Genomic DNA, 26107 nt, shown 5'->3' with positions numbered 1-26107 from the left:
GCAGGTCACATGGTACCGGCAACAGGGGCCGGTATTCAGATCTGTCATCGGCCGTGTCCGAGGTACACAGCCAGTGACAGATCTCGCCGCTCTGCAACCGCGCGAACTGCGCATGTGCGGGAAAACGCTAAATGGCGTACACCCTGGAAAGCTAATGCATTTTTGCGGCCGCCAAACGGCTATAGGCCAGGCGGCAAATGGTTAATGACATCCCAGTCTTAGTCAGTAGGGTTCAATATTGGGTTGGCCCACCCTTTGCAGCTAGACCAGCTTCAACGCTTCTGGGAAGGCTTTCCACAAGGTTTAGAAGTGTGTCTATGGGAATGTTTGACCATTCTTCCTGAAGCACATTTGTGAGGTCAGGCACTGATGTCAGATGAGAAGGCCTCTTTCACAGTCTCCCCCTTTGCTACGTAACTGACCAGATCAATATCCCAAGAGTTTAATTGACTTGATGCTATACTCTAATTTAAAAAAGTGTTCCTTTAACTTTTTTGAGCAGTGTATTAGCAGGGGTTCCTTGAGACTAGAAAGTTATTTCAAGGGTTTCTCAATATAAAAGGCTGGCTTTAAGCGGAACCTAACTGTATCAGAGCTTCACAGATGGAAAATGCTATTTGAATAATTTTTAATATTCAATAAAGACCCATCTATCCATGTCTTCATGCTTTATTTTGTTGAGAAATCACTTTGAAAAACACCTTAGCATTTCTAGCTGTAGCCATCTCATAGTTGCCAACAGTCATGGATTGCCCGGGACGCTCATGGATTTTTGACATTTGTCAGGGACTGTCTTTGTCCCGGGCTGAATCACAGAAAATTATTTTTGTCACAGACAGGTTTTATTTTGTCATGGCAGTCTGGGCATCTAGTACTGCAGTGTGTTAACTGTATTCTTCCCCCTCGTTCCCTGCGATCCTCTGCCCTCCCTCTCTGTAATATTTATGGTGGCGCATCACCCCCTGCCTGGGACTGTCAATCAGTGAGAAACAGGAAGTCATGTGGCCGTTCCTCCCATGCTGATTGGTTGTTGCTGTGAGGTTTGTGGCCAGCCCAGGGGTGATCACACCAGCCTACCTTTCAGAGAAGCATGTCACATGCAAAGCAGAGAAAGCTGCTGCAGAGCAGACTCAGGACCAGGCCCAGGATGGACACCTGGACCACCAAGCAGAAAGGTCTCTGAGGGACAGGAGAGTTGCAGGGACATCATGATGAGTAAGTTGACTTTTTGGAAGTGGCAGTTTAGGTATTTGTTTTTGTGAGTGTTTTTTTTTTTGGGGGGGGGGTGGGGTGGTGGAATCATGACCTGAGAAGGGCAAGTAGTATTGTTTTTTTTTTGGGGGGGTGGAGCAGTGTGGGGTGTCTGTGTGTGTGGGGGGGGGGGGTGCAGTATGGGGAAGCATACTGTGATATTTATGGTGGAGCATCTGTGATATTTATGGTGGAGCATCTGTAATATTTATGGTGGCGCATCAGTGATATTTATGGTGGCGCATCAGTGATATTTATGGTGGAGCATGCTGTAATATTTATGGTGGGGCATGCTGTGATATTCATGGTGGGGCACGCTGTGATATTTGTGGTGGGGCATGCTGTACTCTGACCATCCCTTGTGCATGTCTGCAGTCTCTGTCCCCTGTAGAATGTCTGCAGTCTCTGACCATTTTCTGTACTACTCCTGCAGGCTCTGACCCTCCCCTGTACTAACAGCAGTAACCTTTAGCAGCCAATCAGTGAGTGTGGACCAGTTCTTTATATTTATATTATTGGGGAGCCCAAGAAAATCTCAGACGCCATTTCACCACACCCCCTTTAAGCCACACCCACTTTTTGGTGTCCTCGCGCAACCATATTTTTTATCTCCAAGCCACACCCACAATTGATGCCCCTGCCCCTAATTTACATATCACTCTGCCTACACTGGCTTTCTGGACACACAAAAAAAAAATGGTCTCCCTATAATTTTTTTTTAATGTTGGCAACTATGCCATCTTGAGTAGAAGAAATGATTCATGTGTCATTTACTTCCTGGATTCCATAGCCTTTAACTCAAGCATGCAGGAAGAAGGGCATGTGACATAATTTTGGCACAAAGCAACTAAAGAAATGTAAAATATAAGTAAACATAATTTCCTATCTATTTACTAAGGCTAGCAGAATAAGGTTTTAAGTGGTAGTAAAATCAGCAATTTAAAAATCCACTGACAGGCAGGCTAGAGTTTTCTCTTCTTTCATGAATGTCCCCCTGCCTGTCAGTGGGTAATATGATCTGAGCCACACATGCGCAGCTCAGACCACATGTACGGCCCACTCTGTGTGCGGCGACAATGTGACTTTCGCAAGCATGCCTTTATGACTTAAACCTGCAGTGGGACTATTTCTTTTATTTTGCTCTCGAGATTTTACTACCGCTTTAAAAATAGGTAATGTTGATTGAGAGAGCAATGTTCTACTTTAAAGTATTATTATTATTCAGGGTTTATATAGTGCCAGCAGTTTGCGCAGCGCTTTACAAAATGAAGGAAGGCATTACAGTTACAATACAATTTGGTACAAGAGGAAACAGAGGGCCCTGCTCGTTAGAGTTTACAATCTAAGAGGGAGGGTGGAGTGATACAAAAGGTAATAGCTGTGGGGGATGAGCTGATGGAGGAAATAAAAGGCAGATTACTAATTAGAAGCAGGATAGGCTTCTTTAAAGAGACGTTTTCAGGGATCGTCTAAAGATGGATAGATTAGGAGATAGCCGGGCAGATTGGGGTAGGGAGTTCCATAGGATGGAAGAAGTTCAGGAGAAGTCATGGAGACGAGCATGGGAGGAGGTGACATGGGAACTAGAGAGCAGAAGGTCTTGGGAGGATCGAAGAGAGTGGTTTGGTTGGTATTTTGAGACCAGGTTGGTGATGTAGTTGGGGGCAGAGTTGTGGATGGCTTTGTAAGTTGTTAGTATTTTGAATTTGATTTGTTGTGTGAGTGGAAGCCAGTGGAGGGATTGGCAGAGAGGGGTAGCAGACACTGAACAGTTGTTAAGGTGGATAAGCCTGGCAGCAGCATTCATGATGGACTGGAGGGGAGATAGCCTATGTAAAGGTAAGCCAATGAGGAGGGAGTTGCAGTAGTCGAGGCGAGAGATAACCAGGGAGTGAGTTAGGAGCTTTGCGGTATCATTGGTTAAAAAGGGGCGTGTTCTGGAGATATTGAGGCGGCATGATTTGGACAGGGATTGGATGTGGGCCTGAAAGGATAGTTCAGAGTCCAGTATACCAGTCATCAACCTCATCAAATGAAACTAAGGACATGATAAAAAAATGCAGATGAGTAAGCAGTACGATGAGTAAGCAGTAACCAGTTCCCTGGTTTCCTCCTCCCATGTCTGACTCCAGGACTTCTCCAGGTCTTCCCCCATCCTCTGGAACTCATTACCCCAATCCATCAGACTTTCATCTACCTTCCTCACCTTTAGGCGCACCCTGAAAACCCATCTCTTCAGGGAAGCCTACCCCGCCCTCACCTAACTGCCGATCTCCTCCAATCCTCCTACCTCTCCATCCCCCACAGACATTTCCTCCTGTACCACTATGCCGTCCCTCCTAGATTGTAAGCTCCAAGGAGCAGGGCCCTCGAACCCCTCGTGTATTGTATTGTTACTGTATTGTCTCATGTACTGTCTCCCACTATAATGTACAGCGCTGAGCAAACTTTTTGGTGCTATATAAATACTGTATTATAATAATAATAATAATAATAATAATAATGAGTGAAATCAGTAGGTCAAAACAAACAATAGCAACTCAAAAATACTGTATGTAACTATTGACTTTTCCTGTAAAAAGGCAAGTTTGGGCCCATCTATGACTGAAGCCATCTAACATATCACAAGACTTAAAGGGTTAAAATTAATAAATATACTAAATACTAATTGCCAAGTAGGCCCAAATAAGGCCCCAAAAGCATGCCCAGTTTTCACTGTTATCTTAACCTCTTCACGCCGACGGTACACAAATATGCGGCCTCTGGGCAGCTGAGTCTTGATACCAAGCGGCCGCATATTTGTGTATCATTTGTAAACAAACGTGCTTAGAATGCACGCCCTGCCCGACATGTGTCAGTGTCCCATGGAAAGGTTCCGATCTCTCCTTGCGATCGAGACCTTACTGATCATGTGACTGCTGTGACAGCCAATCACAGCGGTCACATGACCCTAAATCCCACCCCACCTCCTGGCGTCAGAAACCCCTTAAAGGGCCAGGAGGCACCGGTGTGAAGGAATTAAAGTGGAACTCCAGCCAAAAGGCACAGGGTTGAAATCAACCATCATCAAAAAAATCATGTCTGACTGATGTCACAGCTGTCAAAATCTTGCATTACAAAAACGGATTTAGCTCAGAACTGCCTGAAAAAACTTTTTTTTTTTTTTACTTGGGATAGAGAGAGGGTTAGACCCTTTGCCAATGTTTTCATTGCTGTCAGTGTCCCCACTGTGGAGAGTCACCCCTCTACTTGTACTTGGGACTATTGTCACTGAGAAAGTGAGGGGAGATCCGAAATTTAAAAATTGTCCCCAAAACAAGAGCAGTATAAGAGGAATTTTCACCAATGGTATACAGACAGTTAAAAAATGCCAGAGCTTTTAACTCTTCTCTAATCTATCCAAAACTATAAAGAAATTTGTAGTTACACATACACTATACACAGCTTGTTTTGGGAGCACTTGTGTGGACTCAATCCCGAGCTGCGCTCTGTGTGTTCAGTGACACACAGAGCAAGGCTTGGCCCCACCCTCTGCTCACTGTTTGCTGGCTGTGATTGACAGCAGTAGGAGCCCAAGGCTCCCACTGCTGCCTCTCTGTCCAGTGTGGAGAGAGAGCAGAGAGAGCTCCTGCTCTTGTGCACAGTGCCGATAGTACAGTGGGATAAAAAGACAATGGTAAAAGTACAAAAAATCCCTACAACTTTCATAGAATAGCCTTCTCTTGTTTTGGTTTCACTGGTTTGTTCAGCAAAATGTAACAATAGCTCTCTAATAAATGACATTTTCTAAAACAATTGCATATCTTGAAAGGTCAAATTGTCTTTTTGATTAGACTTTGATGGTCGTGGGGGCTGAGAGAGAGGAATCCATAGATTCCACCATCCATGCTGTTTAGCCCTGCAATCTATTCTACTCTGACAGCTCTCTCTATAGCTGTCAGAATACCCAGACAGTGGTTGCATCTAATTGGCTGCAGTCACTGTTTGGCAGAGTTTTCCACCTGGCTTCTGCAGTTTTCAGATTGAAGTTTGTCAAGCTGGATGGTGCCGCTCACTGGACTTTTGGTGGATTCAGCAGCAGGGTGGATTTGATTTAAATCAAACTGATTTAAATCACGATTTAAATCACTAGTCAGTAAGGCTTGATTTAAATCATAGTTTTCTACATAGACTAATTCTTGCTGGTATAACTTTAATATTAAGATTTAATATAAAGATTTTTAGAATAACTTTTCATATTAGTTTTTTTATCCCCAGTTTAATAGGTTAATCATTCATATTTGGACAACTTTTCTGTTGTACTTAGGAAGGAGAAAAATAATCATTCCCTTAATAATAACAATTTAAATAGATTTATTCAACTGAAACAATAACATTCCAGAATATGTTATTTGCTTAAACAAACATCCATGTTTGTTAACTAATTTGGCTAAACAAAATATATATATTTAAAGAAACTTAGACTGTCAGCCCCTTCCTCCTCACACTTAGTTCCACTTTCTTCTTGTGCAGATCTATTCCACTCCAAACAATCAGAAAAATATTGTTTCTATTCTATTCACTGAACTTCTTGAAATTTAGCACTGAAGGGGTTGATTCTGTATTCATAGGTTTGTAGAAGTTAGGATTAAGGTCTTTTTCTTAACTCTGTTCATGTTATAACATTTTTGCTGTGAAGAAGAGGCATGTGATCTCCCTGAGTCATATTCAGTTTTGAGAACTGCAAATGTAAACCAAGCATCTGTGATAATATCTTGTAGGCAGAGAAACTGCCCAATAATCTTACAAAAACCTCTGGAAGAGCATGACATTGTGAATGGATTCATGGAATTTATTCATCAAAAAAAATTAAACATATGCAGTCTAATTCTACATAATTACAAAACTAATCTTTATTTCATGATGGAATAACCTTTGGATGGTAATATATTTTCCTCAAAAAGCATTTTATTCAAAAAAATCCGATTTTAAATAAAAAAAATCCGATTTTTTTTTATTTTTTTAAAAAAATCATTGATTTTTATCCACCCTGTTCAGCAGGAATCAGCCAAAATTCAAGCTTTGCATTGTCAGCGTTATTCTGAGGGAGAGTTGGGGGTAGAAATTCAGCTATTTAGTGTGTCACTGTGCTAGAACTAATATACAAATAGGAAGTGTTTTTTTTCCATGAAAGCTTAATCCCAGAGATGTTTTGCTTTGTGACAGATTCTCTTTAAAGTGAACCTGTCAGATTTAAAAAATGTCCACACCATCTACTGCTAAACTGCAAGCACTTGTTGGTGCCAAGTAGCTATGTTGATCCTCAGATTAGCTTCTGGTTCTGAGGAACACCTCATGACCTGAACACAGGCCTGGCATTGTATCTGGACCTGGGGCTAAGCCCCTCAATGAAATAGTCCAAAATTTGGCCACAGTGGGCAGTGAGAGTTCTTTCTTTAAATGGCTGCATAGCAGATTCAGTTTTAGCTCAAGGTGAGCGCGATCTTAGCATTGACTTAGGTTGAATTTATTGCCTTGCGTACAGTGTGCCTTCAGCATCCCTGGGGCTTCCTGCCCACATAGCAGTTATTTGGGGGGATTAGCACTTGCAGAAACCTTTAAGTATCAATAATTTCTTTAGGACTGGCAGATTCAATGGTCTGTACACAGTATGCATCCATAGTCATGTAAACCATTCGTGCCAACCTCTTCTGCATCAGTGTTTCCGTGTGTATGGGCTTATGGTGTATTTCCCCAAAACACACCGCTTTCAAGATTGGAGAAATACACCGCATGTGCTAGAAAATGCTGATGCAGAAGTGGCTGCATACAGCCATTCATTTATATTGGCAGCTGAATGCAGCACCTATGGTTCCCCAGCTGCAGGAGAGGGATGGGGATGTTATGCTTGAGAAGTTTCCAGCTAATAAACATCTTTATGCATGAGGCCTAAATGCAATAGTAAATGGTATTAAACCCTAGACCAAAAATGTAATATACACTGTTGCAGCTTACCAATCATTAGATGTGGTTTGAGATTCCTCATTGGTTTACCTTTACATAGGCTATCCCCCCTCCAGTCCATCATGAATGCTGCTGCAAGACTCATCCACCTTACCAACCGTTCAGTGTCTGCTACCCCTCTCTGCCAATCCCTCCACTTGCTTCCACTCGCCCAACGAATAAAATTCAAAATACTGACAACTCACAAAGCCATCCACAACTCTGCTCCCTGCTACATCACCAACCTGGTCTCAAAATATCCATCAAACTGCTCTCTTCGATCCTCCCAAGACCTTCTGCTCTCTAGTTCCTGTGTCACCTCCTCCCACGCTCACCTCCAGGACTTCTCCCGAGCTTCTCCCATTCTATGGAACTCCCTACCCCAATCTGTCCTGCTGTCTCCTAATCTATCCACCTTTAGACGATCCCTGAAAACCTCTCTTTAAAGAAGCCTATCCTGCTTCTACCTAGTAAACCGCCATTTATTTCCTCCATCGGCTCATCCCCCACAGCTATTACCTTTTGTATCACTCAACCCTTCCTCCTAGATTGTAAGCTCTAATGTGCAGGGCCCTCTGTTTCCTCTTGTACCAAGTTGTATTGTAACTGTAATGTCTTCCTTCATTTTGTACAGCGCTGTGCAAACTGTTGGTGCTATATAAATCCTGTATAATAATAATGTGGTGGCTGCATTTGTTTTCTTTTTTAGGCATTTTCCCTTGGTTTTCACCTGGTGATCTGACCAGTAACACACCTCTGTATTAGGTCAGGGTTACACCTACTGTATGTGTGCTGTAATCTGCTGTGGGGAAAAAAAAAAAAAAGTACCTGGCACTTTACAAAAGTGTCTGAAAATGCATAGATGTGAATGTGTCCCAAAGGAAACCATGTTAAATGGACTGTAGTGTGTTTCTGCAAAACACAAAAAGCACTAAAAAGCGCATAGGTGTGAACCAGGCCTGAACCACTCTAGATAAGGGGTAGGCAACCTTAAAGAGGTGGAGATCCACCTGAACAACATGGGAGAAGTCAAAGATCACCGGGCACAGTGTTGACCCCTCACACCAGATTTACACCTCTAATTACCGTACTACCGTGTCATAATCACGTGCATCGCAAGGCAATCATGGGTTTAAATCTGGTGATGAGAAGGCAACATATCGCCTCCTCAGCACCTGTCAAATGCACTGGGATCGATTTACAGAGGAGCAGCAGTGCCTACTGCACTTGTGATTGAGTCCTTAGCTGTAATCGGCAGCGGCACCCTAAGGTTGGGGGGGTGGTAAAACTCTGCTGTTGAATCACAGTGCTACCACCAGACCCCCCCCCCCCCCCACCACCACCACCACACACACACAATCCCTACCTCCTTTAGCTGCTGAGGAAGCAGCCAAAAGCTGTATACATGCCACAGGAGGAATTACACCCTCTGTTGCTTTTGATGGGTGCTACCGCCTGCCAACTGAAACCCATTCATATGAATGGGCCACTCTGCAACTGCATGCTTCTGCGGGGTTCAAGGGCTTAAAGCAGGTGGTGAGAAAGCAGCACAGCGCTGCCTGTTTACCCCTTGTTTGCAGTACTGCACAAGGTTGCAGGGCTCTTGCAGAGCGGCCTCATTCACTTGAATGGGCCATGCTTAGCAGGTACTACACGCACCAACCTTGACAGGGCGTAGGAACCAGCACTACAGAGGAGACAGCAATTTATGCGGCTCTTGCTCCCTACTACAGCTCCAACTTTACAAGTAGTCCCTCTGCATTGCACTCTGTTTGATGGGATGGCGTGTCAAGAAGCCCACACTGCGATCTACTAGTCACCTGGCTGAGATCTACTGGTTGCTGACTCCTGCTCTAGATGAAGGAGCACAGGGGTACCTTTGCAGAATTGTCAGTCTGGAAGGGTGTTGGATGTTCTAGCAGTTTTTAATAAACAAACAAACTGAAGCCAAACTCCGGCTAATATTTTATAAGCAGTTACAGCAACAGTTTATTTCCTTATGGAATAAAGGTTTAAATACATAACAGCTGATCATTGTAAACATCCTTGCTAGAGTTAAGGCTTCATGCATCCTGGGCTTTTAATAACGCTGGTAGCATTAACTGTGTAAAGTCACGTTAAAAACGCAAGTTTTTCAGCATTTAGGTTTTTAAGAATTTTATTTGGCCAAAAAAAAAAATTTTTTGGTCAAAAAAAGTCCAAAAACGCTGGTTTGCAATGATTTACCACATTTTTGTCGTGTTTTTCAGCGTTAGAGCATTTTTCCAGCTAAAAAAACTCCTCTAGAAACCCACTAGTTCTGGGATTTTTTTCCAGCCAAAAAACGTCCCTGGCAAAAAACGTTGATTACAGTCTATGTGCGCATGGACACATAGGATAACAGGCTGGGGAGCTTACTGGCTGTAAAAAAAAAACGTCAAAAGCCAAAAACAGCAGCTTTAAAAACGTCCAGTGTGCATGAGAACTAAATGGTTTGTCTCATCTCTGTAACTGATACATTCTGCTGGAAAGCTTGTTCTTTTGAAAAACAACAGACTTGCTGGCTGAATCACCAGATGAAAATAGAAGAAAGCAAGCCTTAAAAAGAAAATGAATGCTGCAATATAATGTTTGCTTTTGGGTTCAATAGCACTTGAGTAAAGCATTGTTGTTGGTAAATTTGGTTAAATTGAAACTGTTGTTTTCATTGGTTAATGTAAATACAAGATGGATTTTTATTTTTGCAAAAAAAATGACTGTTATGTATCTTTGGATGAATTGGCAAACCTGTCAAAATCAATATTTTCAGCAAACAAAAAAATAACAAAATATCATCTTCTGTTTTTATTTAGAGGCCCTGTAGTGGTGGACTGTATGTACACCATATGGTCAAAAGTTTGTGGACACCTGACCATCACACCTGTATGAGCCTCATGGACATCCCATTCTAAATCCATGGCCATTATTATGGAGATGCCTCCATTCCTCATCCACTCCTGTGGAAAGGCTTTCCATAAGATTTGGGAAGGTGTGTCCATTCAGCCAAGAGGGCATGTAAGAAATAGTACGCTGCAATATAATGAATTTTGCTTTTGGCTTTAATAGCACTTTAGTAAAGCATTGTTGCTGATAAAATTGGTTAAACTGAAACTGTTGTCTTCGTAAAGGACAAATATGTGTGACTAAACTGGTTTATTTCCTTTAAATACAGGCCAATGATGATTATTACACAAAAAATAACAAGCTTGGCGTTTGAAGTAAGAGATGGTAAGCGTTTTTTTGTGTTTGTTATGCTTGGGAGGCTAAAGTACTCTCCTGTTTAGTAGTATGTGTGTCCAATGTAGAGGAAATGTTTTAGAATGCTGGGAAAGAAAGATGACTCCTGCCAGTAACTGTCTTCAGTTTGTTTACCTTCATTCTGTAATGCAGGGGTGTCAAACTGGCAGCCCTCCAGCTGTTGCGAAACTACAAGTCCCACCATGCCTCTGCCTTTGGGAGTCATGCTTGTAACTGTCAGTCTTGCAATGCCTCATGGGACTTGTAGTTTGGCAACAGGTAGAGGGCTGCCAGTTTGACACCCGTGCTGTAATGCATTTGGAAATTGAAAATCAAGAATCTGATTACTATGGACAGAAGTGTCATACTTTACAAATCATACTTGCCGCTTGTCAGTACCACATCAGCATGTTACAAGAGACTTTAGAAGACACTTAAAAAACACATACTGCAGACTGGTAGAATTTTGTGCAATTCTTCTACTTCAAAGCGCAGGCATATTTTTATTCCTGTGAAATTTTCTTTATTTAAATTAACTTTTTCCAATTTTTGGCTCGAGAAAATTTGATAAATCTTGCCCTTTGTCCATTTCAAGCATCAGTCCTGGTGAAATTTTTCAAAGGTGGGATTTCTTTACCAATAGGAGTTTTCCTCTCGTATCACTAATAGTGATAGCAGAAGATCTAACCTTTCCCCATTGTATCCAGTAACCCTTTGGCGGGAGTTCTACTTTATTTTAGATAACTGAGCATACTTTTTGGGCCTTATTGCTACTTAACCGCTTGCGAACCACCTGGTCGTAATGTACTGTGGATGGGCAGCCTGTACATGCACAACAACATACCTGTATGTTGCTGGCCTCTTCTGGGTACAGGGCATGCATGCCTGCCCCTCACCTACCAACTACTGCTGTGATTGTACACACAGGGAGTTTGTCCTAAGGTCCCAGCCAATGATTCGTGGCAGGGACCTGCTGATTGGCTGTGTTTAATCACAACCCAGAGCCCTGTGTCGATTGTCAATACAGGGCTCTGGGTTGTGATTAGACACAGCCAATCAGCAGGTCCCTGACATGAATCATTGACTGGGACGTTAGGATAGAGGCAGTGATCTCTTTGTTTCTTCTCCCTGTAAAGCAGGGAAAAGAAACAGAGATGTTTAGTAAAAAATAGCACATAATACACACATTACACATTGTTAGGCACACATTTAACCCCTTTATTACCTGAGATAACTCCTTCCCAACTGGTGTCATTAGTACAGCGAATCGTATTATCACTGATCACTGTGTTCCAGTGCCAGTTAGTGTCAGATTGCCCACTGTGCTATCACAGTCCCACTATAAATAGCTGATCACCATTAGTTAAAAAAAGTCCATGTATATACCATAGTATATATACACTTGTGTATTTTTTTTTTTACCAAAGACATGTAAAAGAATACATTTTGGCCTAAATGTATGAAGAAATGTTATTTTTTTTATTTGATATGTTTTACAGCAGAAAGTAAAAATATTGTTTTTTAAAGTTTTGGTCTTTTTTCACTTCTATAATAAAACATTAAAAACCCAGTGATGATCAAACATCACCAAAAGAAAGCTCTATTTGTAAGAAAAAAAATTATATAAATTTTGTTTGGGTGCAGCGTTGCGTGACCACGCAATTACCAGTTAAATTAGTGCAGTGCTAAACAGGAAAAAATGGCCTGGTAATGAAGGGGTAAGACCTTCCGGAGCTCAAATGGTTGATATAAACTGAATAATTCCTTCATTTATGGAGTTTCATCTGCAGCTGATCTGCATTGAAAATAACAGTTTATTGACATTCCAAAACATTCCCTATGAATCTGTCTACAAATTAATTTTGTCTGGTTATTGTAAAAATACAAGATGTATCTTTATTTTTGCAAGGAAAAAATGTCTGTTATGTATCTTGAATGAATGACTGAATGGATGAATTGGAAAAACTGTCAAAAAAAATCAATGTTTTCAGCAAAAAAACAAAACAAAATATCAACTTGTTTTTTTTTTTTTTTTTATAAAGAGACCATGTGGTGGTGGACTGTATGTAGAACATATGGTTAAAGGTTTGTGTACACCTGACCATCACACCTGTATCAACTTGATCGACATCCCATTCTTAGAACCTGGTCACATTAAAGCCGATTTTGAAATCGTGCAATTTACAGTGAAGTTGCACGATTTCAAAATCAGGCGACCTGCTGATTTCCAAAGATATCTGACACAGATGTCTATGCAAATCGCAACAAAAGTAGTGCATGTACTACTTTAGAAATCGGTGCGGCTCCGACCAAGTTGGAACTGCACCGATATGACCGCTCTAATATCGGACAATAGGGTGCGACTTGGCATACGATTTGCAAGTCGCATGGCATACAAATAGCACCCGATGTAACCAGGGGCTAAATCAATGGGCAATATTATGGAGGTGCCCCCATTCCTTTTTGAAGGGCAGTCTCCACCCCTGTGGAAAGACTTTTCATAAGATTTGGAAATGTGGGAGAGATTTACTAAAGCTGGTTCCCTCAGAATCTGGTGCAGCTGTGCATGGTAGCCAACAACTTCTAACCTCAGCTTGGTCAATTAAGCTTTAGCAATAAAACCTGGAAGCTGATTGGTTTCCATGCAGAAGTGCACGAGATTCTGAGTGAACCAGCTTAGTAAATAAATCCCTGTGTGTCCATTCAGCCAACAGAGAATTGATGCGGTCAAGTACCAACACTGAACCAGAAGACCAGGCTCACAATCAGTGTTTCAAATCACCCCAAAGTTGTTCATTAGGATTTAGATCAGGGCCCTGTGCAGGCCATTAGGGGCCCACCACATACTCATCAAACCATATCTTTACGGACATATTTGTGTGCCTGAACATAAGAATTGGAAAGAGTGTCCACACACTTTTGGCTGTATAGTGCACATGTGCCATATATTTGTCTTGATTTTCCCTGAAACTGCCATTACTGTTATATAAATCTCTTTTACGAACAAGAAGAAAACATTTGAGAGCAGAAGCTATCACTGGCTGTGTGCACAATGCAGTGTCCTCTGCTGCCCTTCTATGCATTTTCCTAGGAATAAATGCTTTTCCCTTTACACAGCAAAGGCTTTGATGGACAATAAATAATATTGACTGCATGTCCTTGAACAGTTCAAAAAAAGTGTTTTTCAAAGTTGGTGTTTCTAGCAGGATAGTTCACAGTCCTCTAGAGATGATGTCAGCTCTGCATTTATTTAGCAGCCTGGCATAGCAGTGCCTATAGTCTGGACCTGCAATTCACAGGAGTATCCAGGAAACGCAATGCAGGTTAAGCATGAACTCCACAGCATCCATGAAATTGAATGCACATGGATACCAAGTAATTGCACCTGGCCCCTCTTGTTTGGCTTGATACAGAAAATTAAACACCATTTTATAGTGTTTTGTATTTCTGCATCCATTGTACAAAGTTAAAGCCCAATTCCAACAATTTTTTTTTTACCAAAATACTGTTTAAAAAAAAAAAAAGTCACAAAGCAGCACCCTCTCCATGGCACCCAGAGGGCCATGTGCTACATCATTAGGGGCCACCCACCATCTCTACTGGAAAGAGCGAAAAAGGGATCCTGGGCATGATGTTTCAGTGGTGCTGGTGCAGATCAGGCACCAATATTACAAACATTTGAAATTTGATAATTCTCCAAAGTACATATAAACCTGCACAGTCACTCATGTGATTCAGGCATTCCTGCCAGACAGCGTAGACAGATATGGGGGTTTGAAAACACACCGAGTTCAGGTCAACTTTAAACCCTCATGCACACTGGACGTTTTTACAGCTGCGGTTTTTGGATTTTGATGTCGTCTTCTACAGCTAGTAAACCCCCAGCATGTTATCCTATGTGTCCACGCACACAGACTATAATCAATGTTTTTTGGCTTGAAAAAAAACCCAGGACTAGTGGGTTTCTAGAGGAGTTTTTTAGCTGTAAAAACGCTCTAACGCTCTAAAACACAGCAAACCGGCGTTTGACTTTTTTTGACCAAAACAAAAAAAATTTTTTTTTTTTTAAAAAAGGCTAAAAAACATAAACGTGGAAAAATGTGGCAAAACAACGCTAATTAAAAAAGCTGAAAAACTCATGTTTTTAACGTGATTTTACACAGCTAACATTACCAGCGTTATTAAAACGTCAAGCGTGCATGAGGGCTAGCAAAGGTAGATAACTACACAGGGAATGTGCTGCTTTCAGTGATTTGGTCGTCATAAATTTGCTTTGCAAGAAGCAGTAAGGCACAAGCACTTTGTAGCACTGCAAAGCAAGAAACATAGCATATGTGAGGAGTAATAAAGCTGCCTCATGTTCATACATTCCATTTTTTTTTTATAGAAACAGAATTCTACCAATACAACTATACATTTAATGGAAAGCGACTTTCCACTCATAGAACTTTAGCCTGTGGCAACAAGACAATTACTCTGATATGACAGTGCTGGTTCATAAACAGTATCTGTACTTTAAAATGTTTATTTCTACTGGGTTGCAGTTCATTTTATACATTACCCCTAGAGCTGGAATGTGATGATTCTTCAATGGGTTTGAAGATTTCAATTTAAAGTCACTTGCACTTGAATGGCAAAGCAACAGGTTCAACTTAATGCAGATGTCCACAAACGCTCATACTTGCCTTCCTTATACAGAATTATAAACTCCAGCGAGTGGGTCACATGTTTCCTTTTACCTGGATGTACCCGGTATTTTGTTCAGCTTTTCAGCTCTAAACAATGCAGTGGCAGATGTTTTGGTGGTTGTGCCACCTCACTTATTCACTTGATAAATATAATAAGTGTTTACAACCTTTTGTCTATATATGAATTTAGCCAATCCGGATGCGGCTATTACCAATAAAGGTAATACCAAATAACAACTGTGCTAAAAAATAAAGATCTAATTTATTTACATAGAAAGGAAGCTTGCTATTAATCAGATATAAGAATATATAAAGTAGCTGTTAAAAACTTTAAAAGTAGTGATATTACAATGTAAACACCAAATGTTACCAATACATAGAGACAACTACAGGAACAAAATTTACAGAAAAAAAAGAATATATTGATATTGTCAGGGATCCGGGTATGACCAGAGATGTGTGGACTGACACAGGGAAACAGCAGGCTTCTGGAACACAGGCGTAGTCAGGCTGGAGAGATGGAATGGTCATGCAGGCCGTAAGGTACCTTCAGGCACCGCCCGGCGGGATCTCTAGTGACCCACAGAACAGGATTCCCCAGGGCGCGGAGTCTAAGCCCCAGTCTGCCTTTTCACCAGAGCCCCTGATGGTGGGGATGGACTTGGGGCAGGACTGAGACCAGGTTGCGGCCCCTGAGTGCACCCAACTGTGGTAGAGGGGTCCGCTGAGGGTATGTACCGGGGGAAAACCTGATGTGAAGGGGCTGGCAGGTTCGGACAGTAGTGACTGGATCCGTGCAGGATGGATGGATGACAGTATGGAGTGTAGCGTAGTCAGACAAGCCGGGTCAGTAATGGTGGAGGCAGATCAGTACAAAGCAGCAGGCAAAGAGTAAACGGGCCACGAGCCAAGGTACAGCAACAGGAGGTCAAACAGCATAGGAGTAGGCAGAAGAATAGTCAGGGACGAGCCAGGAGTCAGAGCAGGAGAAGTCAGCAGAGGTCAGGATCAGGCAGGGTTGGCAACAAACCAGATAGGCAGAGGAACAGGAACACAGGATACAAGGTACAGGGGCTCATGGGAAACAACACCAAGGCACTGATCACAGGCCTGGTCCTGCTTAAATACACCTCCTGCAATCAGCCTCAGGTGATGGCCTGATTGCAGGAGTGAGATTCTGGCTGCTGAGAGCACCCGCTGGCCAGCCTTGGTACTGCAGCCCACAAGGCAGGCGAGTCCCACCACCATTGGCGAGTCCATTCCTGACAGATATTGCTGATACGTTACACAGACGTCCTGACACCGGGGCTCAGAGAGAGAGCTGTGTCTTGCTTTTATACCCCCTCTCCTTCCCCCTCCAGGTAAAGTCACACCCTTCAATAAATTCCAGTAATCTTAAGACTTTGCCATTTCCATTCAAGAGGGGGTGCTGTAACTGTGAAAGATATCGGTAAGCTGTGGGTCATCAGCTGGAGTTTATGATAAGCCAATGTCCAGCTGAGCATGTGTAAGCTGTGTACCGGGGTGGGCTCCCCAGGATACAGTAAAGTCACGAACGAGGAAAGCAGCCCCAACACCAGCTTTTGCCACAACAGAATTTTACTTAGATGTGGCAAAAACACAACCACAAATGCTGGAAACATACAATAAATTTACATACACCCAGCCCAAAGGCTGAGACCCTTGTGCTGCACAGCACGGCGCCTTCTGGTGGATGAAGGTAGAAAGTGAAGTAATTTACCTACTGGCGGGCACAACTAAGCTGCCACACCTTACCTGTTATTACCCTAAAAGAGCAGGAATCAGTGTATGGGTGTATGGTATTGGCTAGCCTGCGGTGCAGCACAACAGCTTACAATCTTACACAAATCTACAGTATTCTCCATCCCATAACTGGTCCTGTAGCACATGCCTGATTATTCCTTCTGAGCAAAATGCCAGTCTGGCTTGAGTTTGTAGGATTTTATCAGTTCTCCAATGTGAAATGTCACTTTAAGTGGTGGAGTCCTTCTAATAATCAGAAACAACACTTGCAGCCTGACACAAACAGAGACCCTAACTAACTAACTATCGGCCTGGACTCAGTCTCAACACTGAAATGATGTGTGTGCACGATCTTACCGACCCGGGTCTGCTTTGCATCCGCTGGTGACTCTGAACAGAACAAATGTTGCGTAGTTACTCTGCTTTCATCAGCCTTCCTGACAGCAATCTCTGGTTAGTGAGGGACGCTTTCACACCTGGATGTCATCGGATTCTCAGCTCACACGGCCCCTGCATTCAGCACTGCCAAAACATGGCTCCTGCATTCAGCATCGTCCAAAACATGGCTGCAGTCTCCTCTTCCTGTTCACTAAAAACCCCAACTCTGTGTGAAAACCCCACCTCTTCAAACCTGTTTTGCTCAAAATATGCACATTAAGGTATTTGCATATTCTGAAAAAAAGTAGTGCGCTCACTTTAAAAAACAAGACCCAACTCACCTTTGTAGCTATAGGCATTGTTTGGAAATTAATTTTCAAAGTTCACAAAGGTATTGAAATTTCAGCTTTTTTCTATGGAAAGCAGAATCTTTTTTTTACACGTCTACAGCCATCTGGAGCTGTGTGTTGAATAGTAATGCAGCAGCTGTACAGACACAACCGCACATCCACGTTTAACAAGCTTGCAGGGGTGGGTGCATGGCCCCAAATGCATACCTGCTATGTCTCTATTCACTAACATGGTGGGGGGTTACTAAAACCGGACCACACAGAATATAGTGCAGTTGTGCATAGTAACCAATCAGCTTCTAGGTGTTATTGTAAAAGCTTAATTGAACAAGCTGAAGTTAGAAGCTAATTGGTTGATTGGCACAGCTGCACCAGACTCTTGTGTACTCCAGTTTTAGTAAATCCCCCCTTAGGCTGCCTGAATGTAGCTTAAATTGTGTAAACAAATGCCTCATGCTGTATGGGCCTCAGAGCCTGTGTTAATGAGACCCAAGCTGTTAGAAACCAACTTCAAAGTCTCTGTTGTGATCTTTTGAGGATATTTGAGAATAAATTACTTCACAGTGCAAGCAGCTACAGAGGTAAGTGAGGGCTTCTTTTAAAGCTCCTTTACTGCTTGTTAGGAATATGTGCAATCCATATTCTGCACTTTAAAATTAATTGGACCAGCACAAAATTGTGGCAGGCAGGTGGAGATTGAGGAGCATAATTCTCTAATACTGTAAGTATTACATTAGAGAAGAAACAACAGAACATCAGATCTGCACAGTGGGGCTCTGAAGGTAAATATAATTAATCACCTTAAATCACTTTTCACCTGATGTTCACTTTTGGATACAAGTCTTTAAAAAGATAACTCTTTTTTTGTCAATGTTTTCCTACAGCTACGTGCTGTATTACAATTTTATTATTGAATTTGTGCTAGTGACAGGTCCTGTTTACCTCATGATGTCTCATTAATGAGCATCTTCCTGCATCATTCATTGAACACTCTCAGAATTTCTAACTTCCGTTCTTTATTCATCGCCAGCAAATGTAATTAGAAATGTAAATGTGTAGTTATTTTCCTGTCACTTAAAATGCTTCCCAGAGTACACTGCTAATTACATACTGGCATGATTAATGAACAACTGCTGTGTAGACTACTCTATATTCTACATAAGGTTTTCAGCTCCCTATGGATTTACAAAAGGTCATTTACGAATACATGAAAGAAGACTTGGGAATACCTTTTTGGGTGTGTGTGCATAGTTTGTGCATTTTACATTCTTTGTTAATTGAATGAGTTTTTAGTAGTGCTAGGCTTAATTTTTATCAGATCGGATTTTTGGTCCTGGCAGAAATATTATATTATAGTGAGGGTACTGGTCGTTTTAGTCATACATGTGAAATTATATCATAATAGTTTGTGGTTCTGTCAGGCACAGATGTGAGATTATATCTTCATGGAGTTTTTGGTTCTGCCAGGCATGAATGTGAGATTATATCAGGGAAGGGTTGCTGTTCCTACCAGACATGGATGTTACTATATCACAATGGACAGACTGGTATGTTTTCAAAGTGTGCCTGACAGTACATGAAACCAAACTGCACAGACTTGTGAAAAACACCTATATAGGGGTGGGTGCACGACTGTGGTGCCTTGTAGATCCAAAAAGAAGGAAATCCCAGCACACCAATTTTAAATCCGAATGGAGAGTGTCCCATATCAGCAAAGCACACTGATAACAACAAAGGTTTAAGGGCTTGCAGCTCTCTTTATCAAGATGACAAGCAGAGATTTGCTTTCCTTGTCACCTTGATAAAGAGAGCTCACACAAAAAAGTATTTTTTTTTAACAAATTCATTCAAGACTACGTTGCAAAAATGAATATACCCCAATAAAAGTCTTAGGAGCAAAGCTAAATTTCAGACAACAAAATCCTAATTAAAGAATAATTATACTCACCTGTAGTTGAATTCTTGTTAAACATGTCGAGCAGACAGTCAATTATTAAAGGGAATTACTTAACAAAGAAAACCCCTTCCCATTTCATGCTGTCAGCAATGGCACCACATGGAAGAGAAATGTCACAAGGCCTGAGAAAGAAAATAATTTCTTTACACAAGAAAGGTGAAGGCTTTACGTATCAGTCAGAAAACTGTAGCAAAAGTGATACATAAATTTATGGAGCTGAAATCATCTCCAGACCATCCATGGAAGTTAACACCTTGGCATGAGCGTCTTCTGATGAGAAGTGTTGAAGAAAATCGCCATGCAAGTTCATTGCAGTTAACTAAAGAAATAGAAAGCCAAACTGGGGTGATTGTTTCCTATGACACAATACCGCGTACACTGTAGAGGAATGGCATGCATGGGTGTCGTCCACGAAGGAAGCCTCTCCTAAAGCCCATGCACAAAAAAACCCGCTTAGAATTTGCTATGACCCATGCTGAAAAAGATGACTACTGGGACACTGTACTCTGGAGTGATGAGACCAAAATAAATGTTTTTGGAACTGATGACCTCAAAACTGTATGGCATGGCAAAGCTGAGGAGTACAAAGAAAAAATGCATGGTGCCTACAGTGAAACATGGTGGTGGCAGCGTCCTTCTGTGAAGTTGCATGAGTACTGCTGGTGTCAGGGACCGACCTACATTTCATTAATGATATCTTGAATTCACAGAAGTGCTGCTCTATATTGAAAGAGAAGATGCTACCATCACTCTGTGCCCTTGGTTGTTGTGCACGTTTCCAACATGACAATGATCCAAAATACATATCTAAGGCTACTGTTGCATTTCTGAAGAAGAACAGGGTGAAAGTGATTCAGTGGCCAAGTATGTCTCCTTATCTGAACCCAATCGAACACCTATGGGGAATTCTGAAGACAAGTTGAGTATCACTCTCCATCCAGCATCTAAAAGAGGTTGTTCTTGAAGAATGGAAAAAGACAGATGTTGCAATATGTCGCCAACTTGTTAGTTCCATGCCTAGAACTCTTGGTGCTGTCCTTACAAATCATGGATGTCATACAAAATACCAGATGTAGTAGTTTTTGTTGTAGGGTGTCTTCATTTTTGCATCAATTAATTTGAGTAAAACTGAAGATTTTGTAATCCAAGTTATGTTATTAACCTTACTTTAACTAACTAAACAGAGGAGATTCCTATCTCACAGGTGAAGGGCTTCTCCCAGACACCAACAAACTGGTATGCAAACCTTTTTCTTTCTTGTACAACGCAAACTTTCATCCACAGCTCTCTCTCAGATATGGCTCTTTGTGTCCAAGGTCATGAGCAACTTATTGATCCACTCCTGCCTGATTTATATTACCTGCTAGTGGTCATCAGTGGACCACAAAATCCGGTCCGGAACCACATCTGCCAAAGTGAACAGGAAGGAGTCAGCACTTGTCGTTGAGGTGGAGTAGTTCACAGCTGTGAACAAATGTGGACTGTGTGGCCACTGAGACATTTGTTTTCTGAGCTCATGCAGCTTTTGTGGTACCCCCAAAGCAGATGGGAACCCTGAATCCAAGTGTGGGACTGGCATACAGGCAGTGAGCTATTCTGTTGTCTTACTGCTACCAGGAATATGGATTGTTTACCTTTACGTTTGCTGAAAAAAAGCTGGTTTTCTTTGCTTGGTTTTGAGAAACCAATAAAGACATTTCACTTTTACAAGTGGCTGGTTGGGGATTCCAGGCTCTCCATATTACAACTGGTGCTTGCCAGCCATTAAAGCCAATCAAAGTGAAATGTATGTTTTAACTACTCAAAATAATTAAAGGAACACTTTGAAAACATCAAAGGGGAAAACTATCATGCTAGATATCTATACTGGTATGGACTGGGTAATGTGTTAGGAACGTAAGGATGCCCCATCGTTTGATGGAAATGAAAATTATTAACATACAGAGGACTGAATTCAAAGACCCCCCCCCCCCTCGAAAATCAAAGTGAAAAAAAAAAGAATGCAGTAGGCTAGTCCACTTTGCTGAAATTTCATTGCAGCAACTCAAAATGGTACTCAGTAGTTTGTTGGCCCTCACGTGCATGTATGCATGCCTGACAACATCGGGGCATGCTCCTAATGAGACGGCGGATGGTATCCTGGGGTATTTCCTCCCAGATCTGGACCAGGGCATTACTGAGCCCCTGGACAGTCTGAGGTGCAACCTGGTGGCGTCGGATGGACTGAAACATGATATACCAGAGGTGTTCGATTGGATTTAGGTCAGGCGAGCATGGGGGCTATTCAATGGTATCAATTCCTTCATCCTCCAGGAACTGCCTGCATACTCTCACCACATGAGGCCGGGCATTATCGTGCACCAGGAGAAACCCATTGCACCTGTATAAGGTCTGACAATGGGTCCATGGATTTCATCCCGTTACCTAATGGCAGTCAGGGTGCCATTGTCTAGCCTGTAGAGGTCTGTGTGTCCCTCCATGGATTTGCCTCCCCTGACCATCACTGACCCACCACCAAAATGGTCATGCTGGACGATGTTACAGGCAGCATAACATTCTCTACAGCTTCTCCTGACCCTTTCACGTCTGTCACATGTGCACAGGGTGAACCTGCTCTCTTCTGTGAAAAGCATAGGGTGCCACTGGGTTAACAATCTTTTATGGCCCTATCCAGCTTTCCTATCTACCTGTCTTTTGGAATCTCCTCCATGCTCTTGAGACAATGGCAATGGCACGGGTTGATGTGCCATCCTGGAGGAGTTGGACTGCCTGTGCAACCTCTGTAGGGTCCAGGTATGCTGCCAGTAGTGACATTGACCCTAGCCAAATGCAAAACTAGTGAAAAACAGTCAGAAAAGATGAGTAGGGAAAAAATCCCAGGAGTTTAATTGACTTGATGCTATACTCTGATTACAAAGTGTTCATTTCATTGTTCTGAGCAGTGTACATTGTTTTAGGGTCCACTTCCTTGCCCCAGTAGCTGTTGCCCGCTTCTTCCTTTCTCCTTCCGTGGGATAGTTCGGGCCTCCCTGCTGCCCTGGGTTCATTTCCACGGCATGGTGAAATCTTCACTCATTGTTTTTAATTGTATCCTATGGCTTCCTGTTCTCATGTATCGCTGTCAAGTTGTAAGTAATATATTATATACGGACGCAAGTTAAACTTATATTGAAAGATGTATGTAACGTAATATATATCCAATTGCATTGTAGAGATGTGAAACCCTTAATAACTCTGAAGAAATAGTTACAATTCTCTGAAATGCGTCGGTGAAGTATAAACTATACATATGTTGACAGCTAGGTTATTATAGGTGTTGAGATACATTCATTTGCAAGCCGTATGTGTTTTCTTTTTTAATTTTTGTATGTTACCAAAAATATGATGATCTTATAGCAAAACATATATATATTTTTTTTAATTCTTGTGATATTCACTATATCGCCAAAAGTAATGGGATGCCTGCCTTTACACGCACATGAACTTTAATGACATCCCAGTCTTAGTTTGTACGGTTCAATATTGAGTTGGCCCACCCTTTGCAGCTAGACCACCTTCAACTCTTCTGGGAAGGCTATTCACAAGGTTTAGAAGTGTGTCTATGGAAATGTTTGACCATTCTTCCAGAAACGCATTTGTGAGGTCAGGCACTGATGTTGGACGAGAAGGCCTGGCTTGCAGGCTCTAATTCATCTCAAAGGTGTTCTATCGGGTTGAGGTCAGGGCTGCTTTGTGCACTGGTGCACAGTCATGTTGAAACAGGAAGGGGCCATCCCCAAACTGTTCCCACAAAGTTGGGAGCATGAAATTGTCCAAAATTTCTTGGCATGCTGACGCCTTAAGAGTTCCCTTCACTGGTACTAAGGGGCCAAGCCCAGCCCCTCAAAAATAACCCCACACCATAATCCCCCCTCCATCACACTTTACACTTAGCACAATGCAGTCAGGCAAGTACCGTTCTCCTGGCAACCTCCAAACCAAGACACGTCCTTTGGATTGCCAGACAGAAAAGCTTGATTCGTCACTTCAGAGAACGCGTCTCCACTGCTCTAGGGTCCAGTGGCGGTGTGCTTTACGCCACTGCATCCGATGCTTTGTATTGCACTTGGTGATGTAAGGCTCGGATGCAGCTGCTCGGCCATGGAAACTCATTCCATGGAGCTCTCTATGCACAGTTGTTGTGCTAATCTAAAGGCCACACAAAGTTTGGAGGTCTTTTAGCTATTGACTCTGCTGACAGTTGGTGACTTCTGCGCACTGTGTATTCAGCATGCGCTGACCCCGCTCTATCATTTCAAGTGGCCTATCACTTTGTGGCTGAGTTGCTGTTGTTCCCAGTTGCTTCCACTTTGTTATAATACCACTAACAGTTGACCGTGGAATATTTAGTAGCAAGGAAATTTCATGAATGGACTTATTGCACAGGTGGCAACCTATCACGATATCAGGCTTGAATTCACTGAGCTCCTGAGAGCGACCCATTCTTTCACAAATGTTTGTAGAAGCAGTCTGCATGGCTAGGTACTTGATTTTATACACCTGTGGCCATGGAGGTGATTGGAATACCTGACTCCAATGATTTGGAGAGGTGTCACAATACATTTGGCTATATAGTGTACAGTATATGCCCTGAAAATTCCATGGTAAAAGGGAAAAATAGTTTGTTCTTACGAAAGCTTACTCCCCATAACGACATGGAGACTTTTCTGACCACATCTGAGTGCACAGCCAAGAGAGAGTGGTGGCATCAGGATCAGTGGGCTAGCATTGCCCCACTCCTATCAGGGAACCGCAGAAAGCCTATTATGATGCAAAGGACTATTCAGTGCTTAAGGGGGAGATCTTGGACCTCCTTGGAGTGACTGTTGCTGTCCGGGCACACTGTGTGCCTTGTTGGAGATATCGTGCAAGCCAGTCACTGCAGTCTCTAATGCATGACCTGCTGCAGCTGGCCATAAAGTGTTTTCAGCCAGAGAAGTTAACAGGACCACAGATCATGGAGCGGGCCATCATGGGCCACTAGAAACAGGCACTTGATAATGAGCTTCAGCACTGGGTCAGCCACAGGGAACTTCAGACAATGGACTAGTTGCTTGAGATGGTAGAGTGATACACCGTGGTGGAGATGTACTTGGTTCTGCAAAAGGGAGCTACCACCCCACTGTACCAGAGTTCTACTTCAGCATGAAGGAATGAGAGTGTGCTGTGCTGGCACTGTCAGACGAGGGGTCATGTCCAGGCTCAGTGTCCCCTGCAGGAGGAGACCATGCAATGTGGAACCAGGGGGTCTGTGCTGCACACCTGTATCTGAACCAGTCTCACACCTGTGCAAGTAAGGTAAACCTCATCCATAATGGGGTGGCTGAGAGAGTGGGCTTTGTAACTAGACCCTTAAGGCAGTATGTGTACAAGAGTACACTAGAAAGTACCTGCTGGCACCAGTGACAAGAACAACTGTGTGTGGTACCCAACCTAATACACAATATCATAGTGGGGTGGGACTGTCCTTTATTCTTGGAACTGTAGGACTATGTTAGCAGAGGACTGCCTGGACAGTTTGGCCATTCTGCTCCTTTTGAAGGGCTGGACAATGTGACTGTAGAAAGTGCTAATAAGGTTGTACTGGTGGCAGACAGTCTACAAGTTAAGTTAACCCCTGGGACGGTGGGGAATCTCCTCTTTGGTAGGTCATAGTTGGGGAGAACATAAAGGAAACTTCCTTACTACAGGTTGTGTCCAAGGAAGATGAAGGATAGTTTCCTTTAATCCTGTGCATCCTGACCTTGAAGTGTCACTGGGGGTCTTTGGTGCTGCCCAGATGTAAGAATCCACATTAAGAAATGCCAGGGAACAGGTCACAGTGATTACCTGGAGGTTGAGAAAATAGAGGCACAGATAACAGACTTGGTGCACGTCCCACTTGTCCCACCCTACAGTAATGGACTGTTTGCAAAACGGCTTGGGGCCCCCCACAGTGACAGAACCCCAAGGCCCCCCACCTGTAGCAGAACCTCCAGGGTTGCAGAGGTCACACTTGCGACCGGGCTCTGGGGTTCTACGACTGTGGGGGGGGGGGGGGGCAAGCAGTTTTGCAAACAGTCTTTTACTGTAGGGACAGTTTGAAAAGACAGACTGACCCTCCTGTCCTACAGAGAGGAGAACCAGTTTGTAAATCTAGGAACTGGTGGCTGCAGCTGAGCAGAGTGTCTATGACACAACCCACGGAGAACACTCCCCCCTCCCCTCATAGATGGAAGAAGAGAGAGGAATACAACCTGCTCCTCTTCCCCCCCCCCCCACCCCACCCCTGTTCCTCCTGTGTTTGCCCAGCCCACCCACTCTCCTATCCCCAATGTGTAGCTGTATCTGACAGAAAGGGGATGTGTGGGTGGGAAATATGAATGATGCTACCACCTAAGCCATCCGATAACAGCCTCAGCTCTGGGGTGAGTGAACACTGAGCACTTCAGCACACTGTGATC

General features: G+C 42.8%; 1 protein-coding gene across 2 annotated transcripts in view; it reads left to right on the top strand.

Moving 5' to 3' along the window:
* MBOAT2 (membrane bound glycerophospholipid O-acyltransferase 2) overlaps nucleotides 1–26107 on the top strand; it is a 358785-nt gene that overhangs the window by 222442 nt on the left and 110236 nt on the right. For both annotated transcript variants that reach the window (XM_089672019.1, XM_089672020.1), the window contains exon 5: nucleotides 10424–10479. In XM_089672019.1, coding sequence (XP_089528145.1) covers nucleotides 10424–10479 — 56 coding nt within the window. The remainder of the gene's footprint in view (nucleotides 1–10423; nucleotides 10480–26107) is intronic.

This window comes from Staurois parvus, unplaced genomic scaffold, assembly GCF_062004578.1.
Source record: "Staurois parvus isolate SC_StPar_1 unplaced genomic scaffold, SC_StPar_1.0 ptg000118l, whole genome shotgun sequence".
In the NCBI taxonomy this organism is placed as follows: Eukaryota; Metazoa; Chordata; class Amphibia; order Anura; family Ranidae; genus Staurois; species Staurois parvus.
This window is presented reverse-complemented; position numbering and strand designations above follow the sequence as displayed.